This window comes from Rhincodon typus, chromosome 1, assembly GCF_021869965.1.
Source record: "Rhincodon typus isolate 14 chromosome 1, sRhiTyp1.1, whole genome shotgun sequence".
Classification (NCBI taxonomy): domain Eukaryota; kingdom Metazoa; phylum Chordata; class Chondrichthyes; order Orectolobiformes; family Rhincodontidae; genus Rhincodon; species Rhincodon typus.
Genome location: NC_063332.1, coordinates 5,236,425 through 5,261,133, shown reverse-complemented (window position 1 = coordinate 5,261,133; position 24,709 = coordinate 5,236,425). Strand labels below are relative to the sequence as shown.

Below are 24,709 nucleotides of genomic sequence, written 5' to 3'. Positions count from 1 at the left end.
GGGGAAGGGTGGAGAAGGATACGAAAGGGAATGGGGAATAGTGGACAGGTATACAGAGAGGATTGGAAAAGCTGGAGGGGGATACAGAAGGGAATGGGGAACAATGAACACGGATACAAAGGGGAACAGTGAACTGGGATAGAGAAGGGAATAGGGAATAGTGGACATGGATAGAGCAGGGAATGGAGAATAGTGGACTGGGATAGAGATGGGAGTGGGCAATAGTGAACAGCAAGAAAGCTCCGTTTTTTCTGGGATTATTTGTGTGTTTTATCTTGTTGGTTTTTGTGGGAAGCTGCAGTGATTAGGCTGGTAACCATGATCAGCAGCTGAAGACTGGTCAGGTTTCAAAATTGCCATTCTAGCATTGAGGAGGGATCGAGATTGTGAACAGTACTACCCTTCCTTTGTCAGATTTAAAATGGCAACTGATTTAGTTTGAAGGGAGTAGTAGAGACGGTCAACATGGAGTGAATGTGGCGAGGAGCTGAGAAGCTTGTACAATACAATGCAATCGATGGGTGTAATGATCATTTCATAGTTGAACACTCTGTATAATACATCATCCAATATTAACAATGCGAGTGATTCAGTCCATCCTGCCTGTGCTGGTGCTTATAAACATCTGTCCAGTTATTCCCAGCATGCTACTCTTACCTCAGAGCCCTGCAATCATATCAAATCCTTTCAAATCTGCTTCCACCGCCCTTTCAAACACTGCATGCTAGATCACAACAGCTCACTGTGTCTAAAAATCTCCCTGCTTCCTCTCTACCTCATTTATCAGCTATCGGAAATCAGTTTACTGAGGTTATTGACCTTCCCGCCAGTGGAATCTCTTATCATTCAGTTAAAATTCCTGTCTGGTGTCCCACCCCACCCTTAACCTGTTTTGCTCAAAGGAGAACATGCCACTCACTCCCTCATAAAATCCATCTTCTTCCTCTTTGGCACTTTAACTGACAGGAACTTTTATCTTCCATTTCAGGCGTAAAGAAGAAGACCAAGGTTATTAAGAACAATTTAAACCCTGTCTGGAATGAGGTGAGAAAGCTGTAAATGTCTATTTCACTGCTAAGTCCTTCGCTTCTCTGAGTGGACAGAGAAACCGCGTTAATGTTTGGAATCCATACGACTCCTCTTAAAAATTGAGGGGGCATAGAAATTGATAAGTTTCATGTTGTAAAATAAAAGGGAGGGGGAACGAGCAAGTGAAACAGTGCGCAGAACAAAAGGGAAAAGGACTGCCAATTGTTGTAGAGAAGTGATACAGATGAAGAATAGGTGTTAATGGCAGAAAGTAGGCGTGCTGTGTCGAGAGAAAATCCATGTCAAAAGACACTTAGCAAATGGTTAAATGTAGAGGATACTACTTTGTCAGTCTTGAGAATGACCCTGACCTTCCAGCCACTTGCTATTGTAATACACCATCTTGCTTTCATGCGAATATCTCTGTCCTGGCCTATAGGTGACTCCAGGTGCACAACAATGCCCTCTGGGATGGACAAAATGCTGGCCCAGCGGTGGAGGACTCTGGGTCTGTAGATTTTATAATGTTGAGGGGGGATGTGATTGAAACTTACAGGATACTGAGAGGGCTGGATAGAGTGGACGTGGAGAAGATGTTTCCACTAGTAGGACAGACTAGGACCCAAGGGCACAGCCTCAGTGTGAAGGGGCTGCCCTTTAGAACTGAGATGGCATTGTGGGTTAACCCACAGCAGGTGGACTGCAGGGTTCAATTCGGCAGCTCACCACCACCTTCTGAAGGGGCAACTAGGGACGGGCAAGAAATGCTGGGCCCAGCCAGCGACATCCACATTCTACAGAATGAATAGAAAAAAACAGATGAGGAGTAATTTCTTCAGCCAGAGGGTGGTGAATCTGTGGAACTCATCCTGCAGAGGGATGTGGATGCTAAGACGTTAAGTCCATTTAAAATGGAGATAGGTAGGTTCTTGATTAGTTAGGGGATCAGGGATTACAGGGAGATGGCAGGAGGAGGGGTTGAGAAACATATCCATGATCGAATGGCCAAATGGCCTAACTCTGCTCCTGTATCTTATGGTCTTATGGTGACCACATCTAGGCTACTGTGCAAAGTTTTGGTCTGCTTAATTATCATTCTGAGAGTCACCCATTTATTCCTACTTTCTGTCAGTGAACCAATCCTCAATCCATCCCAGTATGTTATCCCATCCAGTGCCCTCTAATTTTGTCTCCCAGCCTCCAGCGTGGGTCATTATTGAAAACCTCCTGAAAAATCCAAATACATCACATCCACTGATGGTCCTTTAGCAATGCTGCAAGTGATATCCTCAAAAATACTACGGCGGGTTTGTCCAACCTCAAGATCATTTCTTTAGATTATAAGGAGATAATTGTTTTTGAAGCAGAGAAAATTCACTTTTTGATTTGCTTTGATTTGATTTATTTTTGTCGCGTGCACCTAAGTCCAGTGAAAAGTTTTGTTTTGAGTGCAGTACAGGCAGATCATACCATACACAGTACATTAGGGAATAGAACAGAGCAAGGAATGCAATGTTACTGCTGCAGAGAAGGTGCACAAAGAGTGAGGTCAACAATAGATTTAAAATTTGAGAGGTTCATTCAGAAGTTTAATAACAGTGGGGAAGAAGCTGTTCTTGAATCTGTTGGTCTGTGTGCTTAAACTTTTGTATCTTCTGCCTGACAGAAGAGATTGAAAGAGAGTATAACTGGGGTGAGAGGGGTCTTTGATGATGTTTGCTGCCTTTCTGAGACAGTGAGAAGTATAGATGGAGTCAATGGATGGAAGGTTGGCTTGCATGATGGATTGGACTGTGTTCACAACTCTCTGTAGTTTCTTACGGTCCTGGGCAGAGCAGTTACCGTACCAAACTGTGCTGCATCCAGACAGAATGCTTCCTACACTGCATTTATAAAAATTGGTCAGAGTCTTTATGGACATGCCAAATTTCCTTAGCCCCCTGAGGAGGTAGAGACGCTGTTGATTGATTGATTTCTGGGATGGATGGTTTATCTGCTGTGGAAAAGTGAGAAGGGTTGAGTCTGTACCCATTGAGAAGAATGAGAAGTGACTGTATTGAAACATTTAAGTTCCTGAGGGTGGATGCTGAGAGAATGTTTCCCTTTGTGGGAGAGACTAGAACTGCGGGAGGATGTTGAAAATTAAGGGTCACCTTTTTAGTCAGAGGTGAGGAGAATATTTTCTTTCAGAGTGTCTTGCCTATGTGGAATACTCCTCCTCAGCAAGTGTTGGAGGTAGGGCCATCGAATACTTTTAAGACAGGGATTGATGAATTCTAAACTAACAAGTGAACTGAAGGGTGTAAGGACTTGGTGGAAATAATCCGATTACACATGATCTTCTTGACTGGGGGAGCAGGCTTGAAGGACCGAATGGCTAATTTGTGCTCTTAATTCATAAATTTGTACATTCTGTGCCCTGATCCAAAGTGGGTCTGGTGTAGATTTAGTGTAGCTTTGGTAGTACACACTCAGTGGGCCGAAGGGCCTCTTGCACGGTATGATTCTATGACATTCAAGATCTGAATGTGGCTGTTTGGAAGAAAGGTGAGCTTGCAGTGTCCTGGTCAATGTTTATCTGTCAACCGCATTACTGAACAAAAAAACTGTTGGATAGCTATATCGCTGCTTGTGGGATCTCGCAAATTATGTTTTGCACTCCTACATTCCAGCAGTGACTACACGAGTACTTCACTGGCTGAGAGGAACTTTGGAATGCAGTGATATGTGCTATGGAAATGTAGTTTCATGCCAGTGCTTAGCTGTGTCGAATTGTGTGTGCTGCCTCTGTTTGGGATTCACGTTGCAATTGCATTAAACTCAGTGTTATTCTGTGTCAATCCTTTCACACAGGGTTTTGAATGGGATTTGAAAGGAACACCACTGGATGCAAGTTCGGAGATCCAAATCGTGGTGAAAGACCATGAAACGATGGGTAGAAACAGGTAGGAGGTGACCTGTGATTTATTCAACCTGTTTCAATGTGCTAAATGCACTGTGTATAACGTCTACCTAATAGCACAATGTGTTTTGAGCCCACTTCCCTGGAGAATTAGCATAGGATAATAAAATCCTGTGATATTCCCACTATACCAGTATCATTGACTCTGTTTCCAACACCTTATTGGGGAGTGCATTACAAATCTCAACCACTTGAGCAAAATGCTTTTATCCTCATTTAGTTTAGCCAATCTGCACCTCTGTTATTGACTGTATTAGAATAATAGACATAAACAGTACAGAAGGAGGCCATTCGACCCACTGTGTCCGTACTGGCTATTTTAACACTCTATCTACAATGTGGTGCCTATTCTGAGATGTTCCATCACTTGTTGACAAAAAAGACACCTCTATAAAGCTGATCACAGCCAGATGTAGTAGAGAAGGGGAAGGTCACAATGGGAAAAATGCGCTCACCAAGCGAAGCTAAATGGAACTAGAGCTGGTTAAAACCGTGCAGTTAGTTAATAACCTCTTATACATATCATCTGATGTGTTTTTGTGACAATTTTATCACCCATTACCTTCCACCACTACCAGTGCAATTAAAACAAACTTTATTGACTAAAAGGATAAATATTAAAATGCTAAAAATATACTTAAACTGTTAAATTTCTAAAACTCTACTTAGAACTATAGATTATCTAAAACTATGCTTCTGGAAAATTATACAAACCTCCTATGGAACCTGCCTCCACCACTCTCCCAGGCAGCCCTTTCCGGATCCCAACAACTCTCTGAGTGAAGAAGTATCTCCTCATCCCATTCCTAGCTCTCTTGCTGACACGTTGACAATCTAAACTTGCATCTCTACTTATATGTCTGAAGTTTTTAGTCATTTCGATCACCTCCAAGGGATGCTGTCAGGAGCAGATACCCATCTTCTTCAAGCAACACACAGAATTTAAACCCCTCATCAATGGAAGAACTTACTTAATGTTGGATAATGATAAGCTGCTTTTGGCATCAGAGCTGCGTCAAGACACAGCACGTTGAAGCTGATGAGAATTTGTACAAGTTCAGGCAAATTAAGGACTGATTGTGTGGTTTGTCTCAAACTGTCTGCTCAGCAGCTTTGTCTGGGAGTTTAGCTTTGCTAAGGTTAACTGCAGTTGGAAATCTGATGTACTTTGATTTGCTGCTCCTTCATCCGGTGACACCACATCAAACAGCCTCCGACACTGAGTACCATCCTGCACACACTGTCATTCTCAAAATCACCCAGTCACTTGGTCAGCTGCAAACAATGGAAGCAGCTCCAATCAAATAACATTGCCACTGAATCTGGCCAGAATTTTTCCTGTGTACAACATGTCCCAGGGTTAATCTGTACATCTCTCAAAAGGTCCCTCTGCTTAGCCTGTTCCAAACATTAAACCACCTCTAGATAGTTTGATCTGTGATCTCTTCCCAATCGAGCATCGAATTTAATGGGACTGTGCAGAGGGAGCTTTAATCTGTATCTAAGCCCGTGCTGTCCCTGTCCTGGGAGTGTTTGATGGGGACAGTGTAGAGGGAGCTTTACTCTGTATCTAACCCCGTGCTGTCCCTGTCCTGGGAGTGTTTGATGGGGACAGTGTAGAGAGAGCTTTACTCTGTATCTAACCCCGTGCTGTCCCTGTCCTGTGAGAGTTTGATGGGGACAGTGTAGAAAGAGCTTTAATCTGTATCTAACCCTGTGCTGTCCCTGTCCTGTGAGAGTTTGATGGGGACAGTGTAGAGGAAGTCTTTACTTTGTAGCTAACCCTGTGTTGTCCCTGTCCTGGGAGTGTTTGATGGGGACAGTGTAGAGAGAGCTTTACTCTGTATCTAACCCTGTGCTGTCCCTGTCCTGGGAGTGTTTGAAGGGGACAGTGTAGAAAGAGCTTTACTCTGTATCTAACCCAGTGCTGTCCCTGTGCTGGGAGTGTTTGATGGGGACAGTGTAGAGGGAGCTTTACTCTGTATCTAACCCCATGCTGACCCTGTGCTGGGAGTTTTTGATGAGGACAGTGTAGAGGGAGCTTTACTCTGTATCTAACCCCGTGCTGTCCCTGTGCAGGGAGCTTTGATGGGGACAGTGTAGAGGGAGCTTTACTCTGTATCTAACCATGTGCTGTCCCTGTCCTGGGAGTGTTTGATGGGGACAGTGCAGGGGGAGCTTTACTCTGTATCTAACCCCGTGCTGTCCCTGTCCTCAGTGGGTTTGATGGGGACAGTGTAGAGGGAGCTTTACTCTGTATCTAACCCCGTGCTGTCCCTGTCCTCGGTGGGTTTGATGGGGACAGTGTAGAGGGAGCTTTACTCTGTATCTAAGCCTGTGTGTTCCCTGTCCCAGGCGGGTGTATATTGGTGATTTATTTCCAATCACTGGTTACTGGCTCCCACGGAAACTGTGTGAAAATATGCTGATGATTTAACGAAGGTCCGAAACTAAGAAGGCGAGGTTTTGTCGAAAGTAGTTGTTTAATTCATCGACTGTGCAATGTGTCAGTCCTTCCTGTTGTGCTCTTTCCAAGAGTTCTCAAACAGGAAGGAAACTTCCTCTCAGATGAGGTTAATGACGAAACTCTGGGTTTGAACAAATGGATTCTGGCTTCTGATCTACTTGCTGGCCTATAAATTGTCTGCTGTTTATAAACACACTGTCAGGCCACGATTGTGGGAGAGAATGGTCAGCTTTTACCTTATGAATTACAAGGTCAAATGAAAAGAAAGCCTCAAATATTAAGTGAGAAACCAAGGTGTAGAGCTGGATGAACACAGTATGCCAAGCAGCATCATAGGAGCAGGAAAGCTGATGTTTCAGGCCTAGACCCTTCTTCAGAAGACTTCTGAAGAAGGGTCTAGGCCCGAAACATCAGCCTTCCTGCTCCTCTGATGCTGCTTGGCCTGCTGTGTTCATCCAGCTCTACACCTTGTTATCTCAGATTCTCCAGCATCTGCAGTTCCTACTATCTCCCAAATATTAAGCAATGCTTCTTTCTCTCTTCCTCTCCTGAAGACACAAATAAACCTTAGAAACAGAAAATAGGGTAGGAGGAAGCCATTCGGCCCTTTGAGACTGCTTCGCCATTCAATATGGCCATAGGAAGGATGTTGTGAAACTTGAAAGGATTCAGAAAACATTTATAGAGATATTGTACGTGTTGGAGCGTTTGAGCTGCAGGGAGAGGCTGAATAGGCTGGGGCTATTTTCCCTGGAGAGTCGGAGGCTGAGGGTGTGACCTTATAGAGGTTTATAAAATCATGAGGGGCATGGATAGGGTAAATACACAAGTCTTTTTCCCAGGGTGGAGGAGTCCAGAACTAGAGGGCATAGGTTTAAGGAGAGAGGGATAAGATTTAAAAGGGACCTAAGGGACACCTTTTTCAGACAAGAATGTGGTGTGTGCAAGGAATCAACTGCTTGAGGAAGTGGTGGAGGCTGGTACAATCACAACATTTAAAAGGCACCCAGATGGACATATGAATAGGAACGGGTGAGAGGGATATGGGCCCAATGCTGAAAAATGTAGCTAGATTTATTTCAGATGCCTGGTCAGCATGGATGAGTTGTAGGGTTGGTTTCCATGCTATACAGCTGTATGACTGTTTGTTGAACTCAATACTCCCCATATCGTTTGATCTCTTTGGTCCTAAGAAACTATATCTGCATCTTTCTTGAATATTTTCAATGTATTTCCCTCAACAATTTCTCCTGTGGCAGTGAATTCCATATTCCTTTGTTATGAGAATTGGAAAAATATACTGAACAGAAGTCTATACGGTCCATCACCTTTGTGCCAGCCTCTCTGTTGATGAGCTATCAGATTAATTCAGCCTCCAAATAGTTCCCTTGAGGCCTGTTTTGTTGAAAGAAGAATAAAGTCAGGTATCTGTTTGGTGGTGAGTAGTGACATAGGCGACATCGGGTAATGATGTGGAATCAATTCAGGTGGAAATAGGGATGGAAAAGGGAAAGAAGTCATGGATGGGAAGTCTATAGACAGTTGCCTCACTGTAGGACAAAGTATACAGCAGGAAATGATGGAGATGTGTAAAGGGGCATTACAATTGTCCTGGGTGATTTTAGTCAACACATTAACTGGACAATTCAGATGGACAAGGATGACAAAATTATAGAGTTCATCAGGGGTTGTTTCTTAGAGTGTTAATTCGCACAGTCTACCAGGGAACAGGATATTTTAGATCTGGTAATGTGTAATGAGGTAGGATTAGTGGGAGATCTGAAATCAGAACAGAAATTGCTGGACAAATTCAGCAGATCTGACAGTATCTGTGGAGCGTCACACAGTCAAACAGACCCTTCGGTCCAACCAGTCCATGCTGAACATAATCCCAAACTAAACTAGTCCCACCTGCCTTCACTTGGCCCATATGCTTCCAAACCTTTCCTATTCATGTCCTTATCCAAATGCCTTTTAAACGTTGTAATTGTACCTACATCCACCACTTCCTCTGGAAGTTCTTCCACACACAAACCACTCTCTGTGTAAAACAAAAATTGGCCCTCATTTCTTTTTTAAGTCTTTTTCCTCTCACTTTAAATCGGAGTTAATGTTTTGAATCCAAATGTTCTAAAGAAGGGTCACGATACCGAAAAATTAACTCTCTCTCCACTAATGCTGCCAGATCTGCTGAGTTCCTCCAGCAATTTCTGTTTATAATCTTCAGTTTTTTGTTTTATTTTACTAAGAGATATGAGCCAAGCGCAGGCAGGTGGGACTAGCTTAGCTTGGGATTACGTTCAGCATGGACTGGTTGGGCCGAAGGGTCTGTTTCCGTGCTGTATGACTTGATGACATTATAAACTTCAGTCTCAAACTAACGCTCTCAACTTAAATAAAAACAATTACAGAGGGTATGAAGAAAGAGTTGCCTGAAGCAAACTGGGGAAATAGACTGAGGGGAAGGCCAGTGATGAGCAGTGACGGACGTACAAGCACATATTTCATAATTTTCAGCAAAAAATTAATTTGGATCAAGAAGAAGTCAGATCTACCGTTGGCTAACAAAGACATTCAAGGAGACATCACACCTGGAATATTGAGTGTAGGTCCTCATCAAAGAACGGGTATACCTGCCATAAAGGAGGGAGAGGTGATGGCCTAGTGGTGTTATCGCTAGGCTATTCATCCAGACACTGAGGTTATGTCTTGGGGATTCAGGTTCACATCTTGCCATGGCAGATGGTGGAATTTGAAATCAATAAACATCTAGAATTAAGAGTCTAATGATGACCATGAATCAATTGTCTGGAAAAACTCATCTGGTTCACTGGAAGCTGACATCCTTACCTGGTCTGGCCTGCATGTGACTCCAGACCCACAGCAATATGTTTGACTCTTAAACAGCCCTACGGACAATTAAGGATGAGCAATAAATACTGGTCTAACCCCCATCCTGTGAATTAATAAAAAAAAAGTGGAGTGCAGGAAAGATTGGCTAAAGGTGTCAAGGACATAGAGAGAGGGATGGAGGATGGTGTGGAGGTAAAGGATCGGCCATGATCATATAGAATAGCAAGCAGGGCTGATGATCCTGGTTCTATTTTCTAGGGCAGAAAGTCTCTAGCTTTCAACATTCGCCATGTGAAAAAAAAAATCCCTCCTCACGTTCTCCCTCCACCCTGTGTCTCATGCCCCAAATCTGAAACCCGTGTCTCTGGTCTTTGTTTCTCCACACCTCACAAATGTAGTTTAAAAAACCTGCAGCACTATGGTTGATTGTGACCTGCCCCTGAAATGGCCGAGCCAATCATTCAAATCAAGGGTAATTGGGAATTGACACCAATCTGGCCTTACAGGGGACATTCACATCCTAAGAAAGAATAGAGAATTAAAAAAGATCATCCTTGTAAATGCTACAAGTATAATGCGGCAGCAGCATTACCAGAGGAGGTGTGGCAGTAGCAGGAGAGCTTCAAGCCCTAACATTGGTAGTGCGAGGTCAAATGTGAAACAGACAAGACTGGTTAAGGAAACCTATTTCCAAAGCACTTTTTCCCAACTCCAGGCCTTCCCAAAGCCACTTAAACACCAAGGAAACTACACTTTTACGTTTCACTTTTAGAGTCATAGAATTACAGAGCGGTCAGCACTGATACAGACCTCTTGTCCAACTTGTCCATGCCTACCAGATATCCGAAATTAACCCATTTGCCAGCATTTGGCCCATATCCCTGTAAACTCTTCCTATTCATATACCCATCCAGATGCCTTCTTAATGTTGTAGTTGGACCAGCCTCCAACACGTCCTCTGGCAGCTCATTCCATACACGCACCACCCTCTGTGTGAAAGTGTTGCCCCTTGGGTCCCTTTTAAATCTTTCCCCTCTCACCTTAAACCTATGCCCTCCAGTTTTGGATCCCCCCTGTCAATGCCCCTCCTGATTTTATAAACCTCAATAAGGTCGCAACCCTCCTCCCCCTCCCACTCTGCCTCTGATGTTCCAGGGAAAATATAGAATATAGAACCCCTACAGTGTGGAAACAGGCCCTTTGGCCCAACAAGTCCACACCAAACCTCAAAGAATTTCCACCCAGATCCACCCCATCTACACATCCCTGAACACTACGGGCAATTTAGCATAGCCAATCCACCCTAACCTGCACATCTTTGGACTGTGGGATGAAACCAGAGGAAACCCCCACAAACACAGAGAGAATATGCAAACTCCACACAGACAGTTGCCTGAGGCTGGAATTGAACCCAGGTCCCTGGCACTGTGAGACAGCAGTGCCACCCCTTTTTTATTCACATTGCAACCTATTCAGTCTCTCCCAGTAGCTCAAACCTTCCAACCCTGGCAACATGTTTGTAATTTTTTTCTGAATCCTTTCAAGTTTAGCAACATCCTTCCTATAGCAGGGAGACCAGAATTGAACGCAGTATTCCAAAACTATTCTGAACTAATGTCCTGTATAGCTGCAGCCTCCCAACTCCTATACTTTGTCTGAAGCAAGTGGTTGGAAACAGTGGTGTGGTAATGATCAGATCGCCTGTTTTAGAGATGTTGCCTGGTACGTAAATATTGAGCAGGAGTAGCTCTGTCCTCCATTAACATATGATCATCTTTGAGTGTTGTGGAGATTTGTTACATCCACCTGATATAGGGCCCTTGTTTAACGAAACAACAGCCCCTCCAAGAATTAATTTACACAGAGAATGGTGAATATTTTGAATTGTGTATCCCCAGGGGGTTGTGGAAGGCCCGTCTTTAAATCTGTTTGAGGGAGAGATTGTAGAATTCTGATTACCAGCATGGTGTACAGGGATATTGGGTTGAGTTGGGGAAAAGACATTGAAACCTTTGATCAGCCACGATTGAATTGAATGGTGGGGTAGGCTTGATGGGCTGAATGGTCTACTCCTGTTCCTTTGTTCCTCAGCATTGTAGCAGAACTTTAGCTTTAAATTTCGTGCTTAATTGGAGAGGGGTTTGCACATCTGTGACAGGAGTTCGACCCATTGAGAATCTGTATTGGTGTGGAGGTGCTGGTGTTGGACTGGTTCTGGGCCAGGTCAGATATCACATCACACCAGATTATAGTCCAACAGATTTATTTGAAAACAAAATCTTTAAGAGCGTTGCTGCTTCCTCAGGTGTAGTGAGAGAGGCATCAAGACACAGAATTTATCAGTAAAAGATCATACAACTGATGCAAATGGATTGAATAAACCTAATAAAAACCAAAAGAACTGCGGATGCTGTAAATCAGGAACAAAAACAAAGTTGCTGGAAAAGCTCAGCAGGTCTGGCAGCATCTGTGGAGGAGAAAACAGAGGTAACGTTTCGGGTCCGGTGACCCTTCCTCAGTTCTGAGGAACGTTAACTCTATTTTCTCCTCCACAGATGCTGCCAGACCTGCTGAGCTTTTCCAGCAACTTTGTTTTTGTATTGAATAAACCGAACTGGCTGACTGCCTCTTGTTAAATCTTTAATCAATTAGAAAGGCGATGCAAGTTTCAATTGATTAATATACAAATCCCAGAATTTCTTTCAAGTCATTGCCCCGGCTTTATCAGTGCATACAAGAAGTGACATCTCAGGTCAGACAGTGCCTTCTAGGTGTGAATCTTGTTTAGAATCTGTCTGTGATTTAACCTGGAGTCAGACTGATTTTATTTCCAAAGCAGGAATTTACAAAATGCCCCATTGACTGACTGTGTCTACAAATTTTTTGTTATTTGAACAAAATAGAATGCATCTGCAAATATAAATCTGCAATTACAAATTCACCCCATAGATTTATGTGTGTGCATGTGTGTGTGCGTGTGTGTGTGTGTTTGAGAGAGAGTGTGTGTGAGTGTGAGGGAGTATATGTGTGTGAATGTGTGTGTGTGTGAGGGAGAGAGAGAAAGTATGTGTGTGTATGTTTAAGGGAGAGTGTGTGTGAGTATGTGAGTGTGAGGGAGCATATGTGTGTGAGAGTGTGTGGGTGTGTGTGTGTGTATGTGTGAGAGAGTGTGTGTGTGAGAGAGTGTCTGTCTCAATGTGTGAGACTGTGTGCGTGTGTTTGTGTGTCTCTGTGTGTGTGTGCACGTGCGTGTGTGTGAGAGTGTATGGTGCGGTGGGGTCACCTGTAGTGCAACATGAACCCACGGTCCCAATTGTGGCTGTCCTCATGGGTACAGAACTTGGCTATCAGCCTCTATTTACTGACCCTGCGTTGTTGTGTATCCCGACGTCTGCCTTGGGGTCATTTACCCAAAGATCGGAGGCCGAATGCCCTTGACCTTTGAAGTGCTCCCCCACTGGGAGGGAACATCCCTGTCTGGCCATTGTTGTGCAGTGTCTGTTCATCTATTGTCGCAGTGTCTGCATGGTGTCACCGATACACCATGTCTCAGGACATCCTTGCTTACAGCATATGAGATGGACAACGTTGGCCGAGTCACATGAGTATCTGCTGTGCACATGGTGGGCGGTGTTCCCGCGTGTGATGGTAGTGTCCATGTCAATAATCCGGCATGTCTTGCAGAGGTTGCCATGAAGTTGTGTGAAGTGTGAAGTTGTGGTCAATGTTGTCCTGAAAGCTGGGTAGTTTGCTTCGAACATTGGTCTGCTTAAGGTTTGGTGGTTGTTTGAAGGTGAGAAGTGAAGGCATAGGGATAATCTTGGCGAGATGTTGTTCATCATCGATGATATGTTCAAGGCTGCGAAGAACATGTCGTTTCTCCGCTCCCAGCAAGTACTGGACAATGAAGGATACTCTATCGGTCATATCCCACATCTGTCTTCTGAGGAGGTCATTACAGTTTTTCACTGTGGCACATCGGAACTGGTGATTGATGAGTTGAGCATCATATCCTGTTCCTATGAGGGCATCCTTCAACACCTTCAAGTGTCTGTCTTGTTCCTCCTCATCCAAACAGACCCTGTGTATGCGTAGGGCTTGTCCATAGGGGATGGCTGTTTTAGCATGTTTAGGGTGGAAGCTAGAGAAATGCAGCATCATGAGGTTATCTATACGTTTGTGGTGGAGTGAATGAATCTGTATTGCACGCATCAACAGGGGAGGTGATGGCCTAGTGGTATTATCGCTGGACTGTTAATCCAGAGACCCAGATTAAAATTCTGGAGATCTGGCTTCAAATCCCACCAGGGCAGATGGTGGAATTTGAATTCAATAAACAATCTAAGGCTGTAATTGTGAAACCATTGTCAATTGTTGGGGAAAAAAAAAACTCAGGTGGTTCACAAATGCCCTTTAGGGAAGGAAACTGCCATTCTTACCTGGTCTGGCCTACGTGTGACTCCCAACCCACTGCAATGTGGTTGACTCTTAACTACCCCTTTGGGCAATTCAGGATGGGCAGTAAATGCTGGCCTAGAAAGAGATGCCCATAATTGTGTGAATGAATATATGAAAAAATTTGTTGGAGAAACAGTAAGTCTGAGCCAGGGTGTCAATGCAGTAACGTACAATGATTTTGTGTAACAAAACAGGAAGCCTTGCAGACAAAGATAAAACAAAACTCTTCCTTCACACGATAGAGTTGTGCCTTGAAACTGACGTTTCCCGATCTTAAATCCAACTACCCCAGAAAAGTAGCAGGAAGTCTGCAGCATGTTACCTTGATCAGTCATGCCCAACTCGAAGCTAACTCATCTCTGTGCACTGCTCTCTCTGTCTCTCGCTGTGCTACTTCATCCCGGTTTTCTCTCTCCACTATTGTTCCAGAAAATCCTGACTTGCTTCCTTTTATCAGTAATCTTCAAGCAGATATCCTGACCTGACGTTGCACCCACCTGGTGTATGATTAATGAAGGTGGATTGTATTTAATCTCCGAATTAGACTCGATTCAACTCATAACAGAGGCTTCATCAACAGGTTCAGCAAGTGGGTAAAAACTTGACAGATGGAATTTATTATGGGAAAATGGTAAAATATTCACTTTGGTAGGAAGAAGAGGAGCTGAATATCATCTAAATGGAGAAAGACTGCAGAAAGCTGCAGCACATAGGAATTTGCAAGCCCTAGTCCATTAATCTTATGAAAAAACATTGAATAGGTTGTGACTGTACTCATTGGAGTTTGGAAGAATGATAGGCGGCCTTATTTAACTTTCTCTTTGGGCTTGATAAGGTAGATGCAGAGAGCCAGAAAGTCTAGGACCACAGGCCATCATCTCAGAGTAAGCAGTTAATTTAAGACATGGACGAGGAGGAATTTCTTTTCTCAGAGGGCAGTCAATCTGTGGAGTTCTTTACCACAGAAGGCCGTCGAGGCTGGGGCATTCAGTATATTCAAGGCCAGGACAGACAGGTTTTTAATCAATAAGGGAACAGAGGGTTATTGGTAAAAGGCTGGAGAAACTCCCCAGGTCTGGCAGCATCTGTGGGAAGAAAGCACAGAGTCAACGTTTTGGGTCCAGTGACCCTTCTTCAGAATCTGTTACCTCCAGCAATTCCTGTTTCTATCATAGATCATGGAATCTCGACAGTGTGGAAAACAGGCCCTTCGGCCCAGCAAGTCCACACCTTGATTTCATTAGCTAGCCGCAGTTGTACCCCTGTACTGGACTACACGTGACAATAAAGCATAATCTATTCCACCCCGCAACTGCTTCACAATGACAGGAGTACGCTTCTCTTGAGTGGGAATCTGAAAGAAACAGCTTCAAATCTGGCCCAGAGTCAAGGAAGGCAGTTTGACAGACCCCACGCAAATTTACAACATACCTGACAGAGGTTAGTCATCTCAACAAAGAAGCACCGCTCTAAATAGATGGGAAAGGACTCTTTGGCCTTGGCTGCTTACTCACAGAAAAGCAATTTCCGAGCACATGCATACAAGATTGACACACTGTTGGAAGACTGCAGTCTCCTTTAGGGAAGGAAACTGCCATCCTTACCTGGTCTGGCCTACATGTGACTCCAGACCTACAGCAATGTGGTTGACTCTTACCTGGGCAATTAGGGATGGACAATAAACGCTGCCTCGCCAGCAACGTCCTCCTCCCGTTAACGAATAAAGGAATCTCACTGGCCAGTCTGCACCTGATTTGGAAGCTCCCTTTGTTGAGTTCTTCAATTCTGCAAATTAGACTCAGTCCTCTTCAGGTAAGCATTGCCCTTATCGGGCCTTGCTTGTTGCTGGCTCACTGTTACACATGGTGTCTTCTCTGAGTCCTTGCACTTACACAGAGAAAAAATCCCAGCTCTGGTCAATCACCTCTCCTACATCTCCATTCATTCACAGGTTGAAGGCATCCCATCCCAGTTAAGTGTTAGTCACGTTGCCTTGGGTCTGGAGTCACATGTAGGCCAGACCAGGTAAGGAAGGCAGGTTCCTTCCCTAAAGGACATTAGTGAACCAGATGGGATTTTCCCCAACAATCATTTCATGGTCATCATGAGATTCTTAATTCAAGATTTTTTCTTTGTTGAATTCAAATTTCAGCCTCTGGGATTCAAACCCAGGTCTTCACAACATTGTTTGGATCTCTTGGATTAAGTGTCCAGCAATAGTATCAACAGGTCATCGTCTCCCCATAAAGGGCAGTTTCTGGAATATGTTGAGCACTATCTGTACTTCTGGAGCCACCTCTGTCAAAAGACTGTCGTGGACAAGGAGACCCTAAACCTTATCAGCTATGCCAGCCCAGCCTTCGACAAACTATGGCAGTGAGTGTTTTAGAAAGCAGTCGACACAAGTCCTTGTGTACAGAACAGTTATGGTCACTACATTCCTCTCCTGAAGTGTGACCTGCACTGTCTACTAGTGACATATAAGTGGTTAGAGAAATTCCACCAGCAATCCCTCTGTTGTATTCAATGGGAGGATCATTGAACAAGTATTTGTGTCTTTCTTGAAGCCAATTTTACAAACCATTCATGCATAACTCCTGCAAAACCAATTTTGATGGAATGGTCATTCTGGTCCAGACAGTTTTCCTTTATTATTTCCTTTTTACAGAACTTTCAAATGGCTAACGTTCCAGGGAAGAGAAAGACTACATTACAAGACTCACTGCAGCGTTCCTTAAAGCACAATGACATTGACTTTAATGACTGGAAGGAGCTTTCCGCGAATTATTCGAAGTGTTAATAATGAGTCCATTGGACCACACCGTACTTTGAGTCACAACATTGTGACGATGAGGTAGAGTGGCAGCAGAGAAGGAGAGAAATAGAAGCAAATCCTGTTCTCCAGATTCCCCTCAAAATAAAGGACGCTGAAGATCTGAAATAAAACCAGAAAGAAACTCAGCAGGTCTGGCAGCATCTGTGGAGCGAGAAACAGAGTTAACGTTTCGGGTCCGGTGTGACTGTCCTTCAGAAGTGAAACTGTCTTCGAGAGTCCGTGGAAAGGAGCTGTAAACTCTGTTTCTCTCTGCAGATTCTGCCAGGTCTGCTGAGTTTCTCCAGCACTTTCTGTTTTTATTCTGGTTACTGCTGCATTGTGGGGACCCCCTGGCCCATGTGCCCAGAGGTCTCCAGGACACAAGTTCTATTCTTCAAGTTAGTGAAAGGTCTGCAGCACAGAGAATCGACAGGATCATCAAATCGAAGGACAACCAAAAACAACAAGTCCATCCTGAGGTTAACTGCACAATCTAACTGTGACCCAGCTGAAGTTATAAATAACTCAAGGCAACGCCCACTATCCAAATCCCTGGTCTAAGGTATATCCTTAATGTAGAACTGGAAGTGCGGCTTGCTCCTGACTAGACACTCCGGATTTGGAAACATTGCAGCCGTCAGCGCGGCTGGTCACATTCCATGCTATTTGCCAGGATCAGGGTCAGACTCCTTGGCAACAGTCATCAGGTCGTTTCCTGACTGCGAGCACTCAGCCTGATTTACTGGAAATGCCGTGGGTTACTGCTACAGCTGGCAGAGGTCAGGCAGGAAAGGGCTGTACATAAGCCAGAGAATTAATAGAGACCTGGCTTACAGTCAAGGGAACCAGCCCAGAGGCCACAGGACTGTTACCTGTGGGAGAATGGTCCTGTACATATTGTGCACTGATCCACTGTGTGTTCCTATCTAACACAGACAGTTTTACACACATTGTGTACAATACACATACAAATGCCCCAGTAACACTATAATATCATGAGTCATCAGAATGCCATTGGTCTGCTTTCCCATTAGAGAGCAATGACTGGTGGTGAGTTTAGCCTGACGCATGGTGACCCTCAGGTAAGGGGTTAGAAAGTGGCATCTTCATAATGACCTCAGCCATGACAGGAACCAAACCCACACTGTTGCCATCATTCTGTGTCACAAACCAGCTGTCCAACTAAGTGAGTTAACCGTCTGCCCTCATACAGGATCTATACACTCACAGTGTCTTTTTATAGATATCTTTTTAATCAATCTGTTAACCATGCCTCTGGAACAGTTGGGACTTGAACCTGTCCCTCCTGGCTCAGAGGTAGGGACACTACCACTGCACCACAAGGGGTCCCCCCCCAACAACAGTGTGTTATTATGTATTGTACAGGATCATTATTCTCAGTCACACACAATCTGTAGAGGTGTGTATTGTACACAGTAATTATGAAGGAGTATTATACCCAGCAGCATACAGTATGTTATTGTACATGTTATTTTGTTTGTTTACATGGTATGGACTTCATTGGGTGGGTGAGCAATCTTTGCTGATCCCTAGTTGCCCCTTGAGAAGGTGGGGGTGAGCTGCCTTCCTGAACCACTGCAGTCCATGTGCTGTGGGTTGACCCACAATGTCCTTAGGGAAGGAATTCCAGGATTTTGACCCAGCGACAGTGAAGGAACGACGATATATTTCCAAGCCAGGATAGTGAGTGGCTTGGAGGGGAACTTGTAGCTGGTGGTATTCCAATGTACCTGCTGCCCTTGTACCCTGGGTGCTGTTGAAGGAGACTTGGTGAATTTCTGCAGATCACCTTGTACACATTGCTGTTACTGTGCACCATTGGTGGAGGCAGTAGATGTCGAAGGGAGCAGACAGGGTGCCAAACAAATGGCTGCTCTGTCTCAGATTGTGTCAGGTTTCCTGAGCTGCACTCACTCAGTCAAGTGGGAGGAACATTGAGGCAGGAGTAAGCCATTCAGCCCCTTGGGCATGCTCTGTCCCCCTAGATCACAGCTAATCATCAACCTCAATTCCATTTACCCACACTATCCCATATCCCTCAATTGCATTTGCAATTAGGAATCTATTAATCTCTGTCTTTAAGTCAGTTAATGACTGCGTTTCCGCAGCCCTCTGGAGTAGAGAGTCCCAATGATTCACCACCGTCTGGGTGAAGCATGTTCCTACTCATTTCAATCTTTCTATTCTGAAATGGTATTCCTTTATTCTCGAGCTCTCAGTAAGAGGGAGCATCATTTTTGCATCTACTCTGACCTTTCTAATACTTTTCAAAGTTCCTTGGCGGTCACCTCTCATCCTTCTAAACTCCAGAGAAGACAGGCTCATTCTCCTTGATCTCTCCTTATAAGGCAAACCCACCATCTCAGGGATCAAGCTGGTAAACCATCATTGCACTTCCTTGGTGGTAATTATATCATTTCTTCAGGCAAAAACTCCTTGGAATACTGTAGGTGCAGTCTCACTAGTGCTCTTTACAATTGAGGCATGATATTTTTGCTCTAGTCCTCAAATAATTTAATATTAATTCTCAGTATTGGTCACCTTGCAGCCACATCTCTCTAATGATAATAATCCTGTTTACTCCTACCAATACCATCTCTTCTACCTTATGGTGTGCATTCAGATAGCGTAGATTCAATTCTGCTTTTATAACACAATTCTGTAATTTGATCAGGATTGACTCTAGGATTTATTCCAGCTGCTCTCCACTTTCATTTTTAGCTTTTCTACTTCTGAGGACCAGCTTCGTTTCAACTCTCTCTGAATACCCGTTCCGATTCCCACTCTGTTACCCCTCCAAGCTCATTTAAACCCTCCCCAATGGCACAGGCAAATTTCTTTGTGAGGATATTAATGGCATTTCTGTTAAAAGTTTGACCTGAACTCCTTGTATAGGACCTGCCCCAGAACAGATCCAATACCCTGGAAATTTAAAGCCTTCCTCCTGCAGCATCTTCCAGCCACATATTCATTCCCTCACTTTTCCTCTTTCCCTACTCACTGGCATGTAATATTGGCAACACTCCTGAGGTTACAGGGGTTCAAAAAAGATTTGCAAGGATGTTGCCAGGGTTGGAGGGTTTGAGCTATAGGGAGAGACTGAATAGGCTGGGGCTATTTTCCCTGGAGTGTCGGATGCTGAGGGGTGACCTTATAGAGGCTTATAAAATCATGAGGGACAAGGATAGGGTAAATAGCCAAGGTCTTTTCCCCAGGTTAAGGGAGTCCAAAACGAGAGGGCATAGATTTAAGGTGAGAGAGGAAAGATTTAGAAGGGACCTGAGGGGCAACATTTTCATGCAGAGGGTGGTGCGTGTATGGAATGAGCTGCCAGAGGAAGTGGTGGAGGCTGGTACAATTACAACATTTAAAAGGCATCTGGATGGGTACATGAATAGGAAGGGTTTACAGGGATATGGGCCAAATGCTGGCAAATGGATCTGCTAGGTCGGCTTAGGATATCTGGTCGGCATGGACGGGTTGCACTAAAGGGGCTGTTTCCATACCATACATCCCTCAGAGGTTCTACTTTTCAGTCTGTTGCCTAGGTCCCGAAATTCTACTTTCAGCAACACATTCCTCCTCTTGCGCACTCCCTGGTGCGAATTTGGACCATGACCCCCTTCACCCTCCCCACATAGCAATTTCCCACAGTCACTCTGTGAAATTCTTGAATTAAAATTAAAGAACTGTAGATGCTGGAAATCTGAAACAAACATAGAAGTTGCCAGAGAAACTCAGCAGCATCTGCGGAGAGAGAAACAGAGTTAACGTTTCGGGTCCGGTGACCCTTCCTCAGTGGTGGAGCAGGTTTGTCACATCTGGTGCCTAGATTGGTACTAGCTGCTCTGTCCAGTTTTGTTCTTTCTATGACATTTCTACCGCAGGATAACACAACTGAGTGGCTTGCTGGCCCATTTCATGGGGCAGCTGTAACACAGCTACATTGCTGTGGGTCTGGAGTCACTTTCCGAATGGATTGCCTTCTTAGACTGTAACATGCCCTCAAATACTGCCCCCGACCTGTCCATCTGGATTAAAGGCAGAAAACATTGGAAATACTCAGCCTGTTAGGCACTGTGCACGGAGACAGAAACAGAGTACTCAGCTGAATTGTTGTGTCAAGGGATTTCAACCCATAACCGCTCACTTCAGGTATACACAGGTGTCAGTTAGCTAGATAGCAGGTTTGAGATACAGAGCAATGCTAACAGCATGGGTTCAATTCCCACACTGCCCGAGGTTACCTTGAAGAACTCTCATTCTTAACCTCCCTCCTTCACTGAGGTGTGGTGACCCTCAGGTTAAACCACCACCAGTCATCTCTGTCTCTAATGAGAGAGGTCAAAAGTCAAACGACACCAGGTTATAGCCCAACAGGTTTATTTGAAATCACAAGTTTTCGGAGTGCAGCCCCTTCGTCAGGTGAAGTGAAGGGAGCACCCAGGCACAGATTTTATAATCAGAGAGATCAAAAGATCATAACAAATGTTGTGAGTGGACTGTCAACAGGATGAATGATAGGTTTCTGCAAGTGATCAAGAGTGTTAGGTGGTGTGCGTAAAGTGTTAACAGCTGAATAACAAGTGAAAGGATGATGTATAATCCGATTAATTGAGGCAGAGAGATAATTACAAAGAATTAAAAATAAGGTGGTGCTGGAGACAAACAAAATGACTGGAATAACAAGATAGGTATAAGAGTTGCATGCTGAGAGTCTAACCAAAGTAACAAATAATCCAAAACTGTACAAACCAATTAAGGTAGAGAGATCATAACAATTAATCAAGGCAATGGTGTTAAAACAGGACAGTAAGGAAAATTTTACAGAACAGTGTTGTGGTGGGGTCACATGTAGCATGACATGAACTCAAGATAATGGGTTCATGGGTAGGGAACTTGGCTATCAGTTTGCAGCTGTATGATTTGGTGGAACTGCGGTGACTTTATGGTTGGCACTGTGGCTCAGTGGTTAGCTGGATACCTGGGTTCAATTCCACCCTTGGACGACTGTCTGTGTGGAGTTTGCACATTCCCCCCGTGTCTGTGTGTGTTTCCTCCAGATGCTCTGGTTTTCTCCCACAGTCCAAAGATGTGCAGGTTAGGTGGATTGACCTTGTGAAATTGCCCTGTGGTGTCCATGGATATGCAGGCTAGGTGGGCTATCCATGGGAAATGCAGGATGATAGGGTAGGGGTTGGGTCTGGGTGGGATGCTCTTTGAGGGCTGGTGTTGACTCGATGGGCTTGGGGACCGCTTTGCAGAACACCTAAGCTCGGTTCGCACTAAACAACTGCACCTCCCAGTCGCGAACCATTTCAACTCCCCCTCCCATTCCTCAGACGACATGTCCATCCTGGGCCTCCTGCAGTGCCACAACGATGCCACCCGAAGGTTGAAGGAACAGCAACTCATATTCCGCTTGGGAACCCTGCAGCCCAATGGTATCAATGTGGACTTCACAAGCTTCAAAATCTCCCCTCCCCCTACCGCATCCCAAAACCAGCCCAGCTCGTCCCCACCTCCCTAACCTGTCCTTCCTCCCACCTATCCCTTCCTCCCACCTCAAGCCCCACCCCCATCTCCTAGCTACTAGCCTCATCCCGCCCCCTTGACCTGTCCGTCCTCCCTGGACTGACCTATCTCCTCCCTAACTCCCCACCTACACTCACCTTTACTGGCTCCATCCCCGCCTCTTTGACCTGTCTGTCTCCTCTCCACCTATCTTCTCCTCTATCCGCCTCCCACTCTCTCCCTCTTTATTTCAGAACCCCCTTCTCCTCCCCCATTTCTGAAGAAGGGTCTAAGCCCGAAACATCAGCCTTCCTGCTCCTCTGATGCTGCTTGGCCTGCTGTGTTCATCTAGCTCTACACCTTGTTATCTCTGATAGGCTGAATGGCCTGTTTCCACACTGTAAGGATTCTATAGCTTACCTTTACAATTATTTTATATGTATATATATATATATATATATATATATAGAAGCACTCAATAGCACAGACTGCCTCATTTAATGATATAATGAAAAGTATATGATTTATAGATCCTAATGTCACGTCAGAATTTGGATTTCAAGCTGGTGGCATATGGGTGTTGGTTACATTTATAAAGTGTTTAAAGACAAATTCTGAAAGTCATTTCTGGAGTTGTGACTTCATCTAATATGCGCTAGAGAACAAACTCCTGAAGTGTGAATGGAAGACGTGAGGTTTTTGACTGAGAGTGTAAACATTTAAGGCCTGAACATGCTTTTAGTACAGAATAATCAGGGGTCGATTTTAACTTTGAGAGACACAAATATTTTCAGGAAGATTGAGTGGACACCTCACCACAGTGAGAAACACAATACAGTTTTGCTAATAGATAACATAGCGTGGAGCAGGAGGTACACAGCAGGCTAGGCAGCATGAAGAGCAGGAAAGTTGACATTTTGAGTTGGGGCCCTTCTTCAGAAATACAATTTTGCTTTTTTTTTACTCACTCCTGGAATGTGGGTGTTGCTGACTGGCCAGCATTTTATTGCCTGTCCCTAGTTGCCCTTGAGATGATGGTGGCGAACTCCCTCCTTGAACTGCTGCAGTCTACACGTCTTCCTAGAAGGGAGCAGAGGACAGTGCAGAGAAAGCACAGTTACCTCGCTATAAATATTTAACAAACAAAACTTCCAGACCAGGAGTGTTGGTTGGAAATCTGCAGAGTACTAAAAGACTGAGAAAGTCTAAGCTCTCAGTTTTATGAATATTGTTGGAAGGAGACTTCTTAATTCACAGGACAGAACTAGAGAGAAGCGGTCGAGTCAATTCTAAAGATAATTTCTGTGTCTTTTGAAACACTGTGAAATGATGACATTGGGGATTAGGCGAGATTTTATTTTGCCATGTGTTTTAAAATATTTCAAACTGTGTTCGATATTTAGATAACCTGGTTTGTGTTTTTTTTCCCTATTGTGTAATAAACTTCTGCTTAACTGTTAAAGTAAACCTGCAGCCCTGTGCAACTCTGGTTCAGTGAATGGTCACCGTGTTACGTTAAGAAAAATATGTGTGATCGATGAGCCAGATTTAATGCTGGGTTCTGACTCGTCCAGCAGTAACATCAGCTAGGGTCATAACAAAATGTTTCCAGAGATCTTTCACACAACAAAGTACAGATTCAAGACTGACACCAGAGACTTACAACCCAATGTACTGCTGGAAGAGTGAATTTTCAGTTAAGATGTGAAATTGAGGTTCAGCTGCATCTGGTCTCCCACAGGGATGCAAAGCAGATTGATTTCCTAACTGGCATCAGTGGAACACATTTAAGGTGGCACAGTGGCTCAGTGGTTAGCACTGCTGCCTCACATCTTCAGGGATCCAGGTTCGATTCCACCCTCAGGTGACTGTCTGTGTAGAGTTTGCACGTTCTCCCTGTGTCTGCATGGGCTTCCTCCGGGTGCTCTGGTTTCCTCCCACAGTCCAAAGATGTGCAGGTTAGGTGGATTGGTCATGCTAAATTGCCCATAGTGTTCAGGGGTCTGTAGATTAGATGGGTTATAGGGGGATGGGTCTGGGTGAGATGCTCCAAGGGTCGGTGTGGACTTGTTGGGCCAAAGGGCCTGTTTCCACATTGTAGGGATTCTATGATTCCACACTGTACGGATGATTCAATGAATATTTACTGATTATTATCACATTGTTATTTGTGGGAACTCACTGTGCATAAACTGGCTTTGGTTTTGGAATGGCCAGAGGTCAGAAAGGCACTATTTAAATGCAAAACCTTCTTTCAAGCACGAAACGAACTTCTGTGCTCGGTTTAAGCAGCTCCTGTTGGTTTCTCCCGCAGTAACCACTCGATGGTTTCGAATTTGAATTCCCATTCACTCATGTGACTCATTCTGTCCTGTTTCTTAATTCACAGGTTTCTGGGGGAGGTACGAGCCCCCCTGAGGGATGTCCTCAGCTCCTCGAACCTCGTGGCCAAGTACAGCCTGGCTTTGTTGGACACAAAGAAACAGAACACTGGGGTAAGAGAGTCAACGGCTTTTAGCTTACACTGTGCTGTCCTCCCAGCGCCCTGTGTTACTGACTGTATCTCTGCTGATGTTAATCCAGCTCCCTC

The 24,709-nt window shown here is 44.5% G+C and overlaps 1 protein-coding gene across 1 annotated transcript in view; it reads left to right on the top strand.

Moving 5' to 3' along the window:
- The window catches only part of dysf (dysferlin, limb girdle muscular dystrophy 2B (autosomal recessive)), a 236,281-nt gene that overhangs the window by 5,787 nt on the left and 205,785 nt on the right, over window positions 1-24,709 (top strand). The window contains exons 2-4 of the mRNA XM_048600995.1: window positions 989-1,044; window positions 3,883-3,974; window positions 24,509-24,614. Coding sequence (XP_048456952.1) covers window positions 989-1,044; window positions 3,883-3,974; window positions 24,509-24,614 — 254 coding nt within the window. The remainder of the gene's footprint in view (window positions 1-988; window positions 1,045-3,882; window positions 3,975-24,508; window positions 24,615-24,709) is intronic.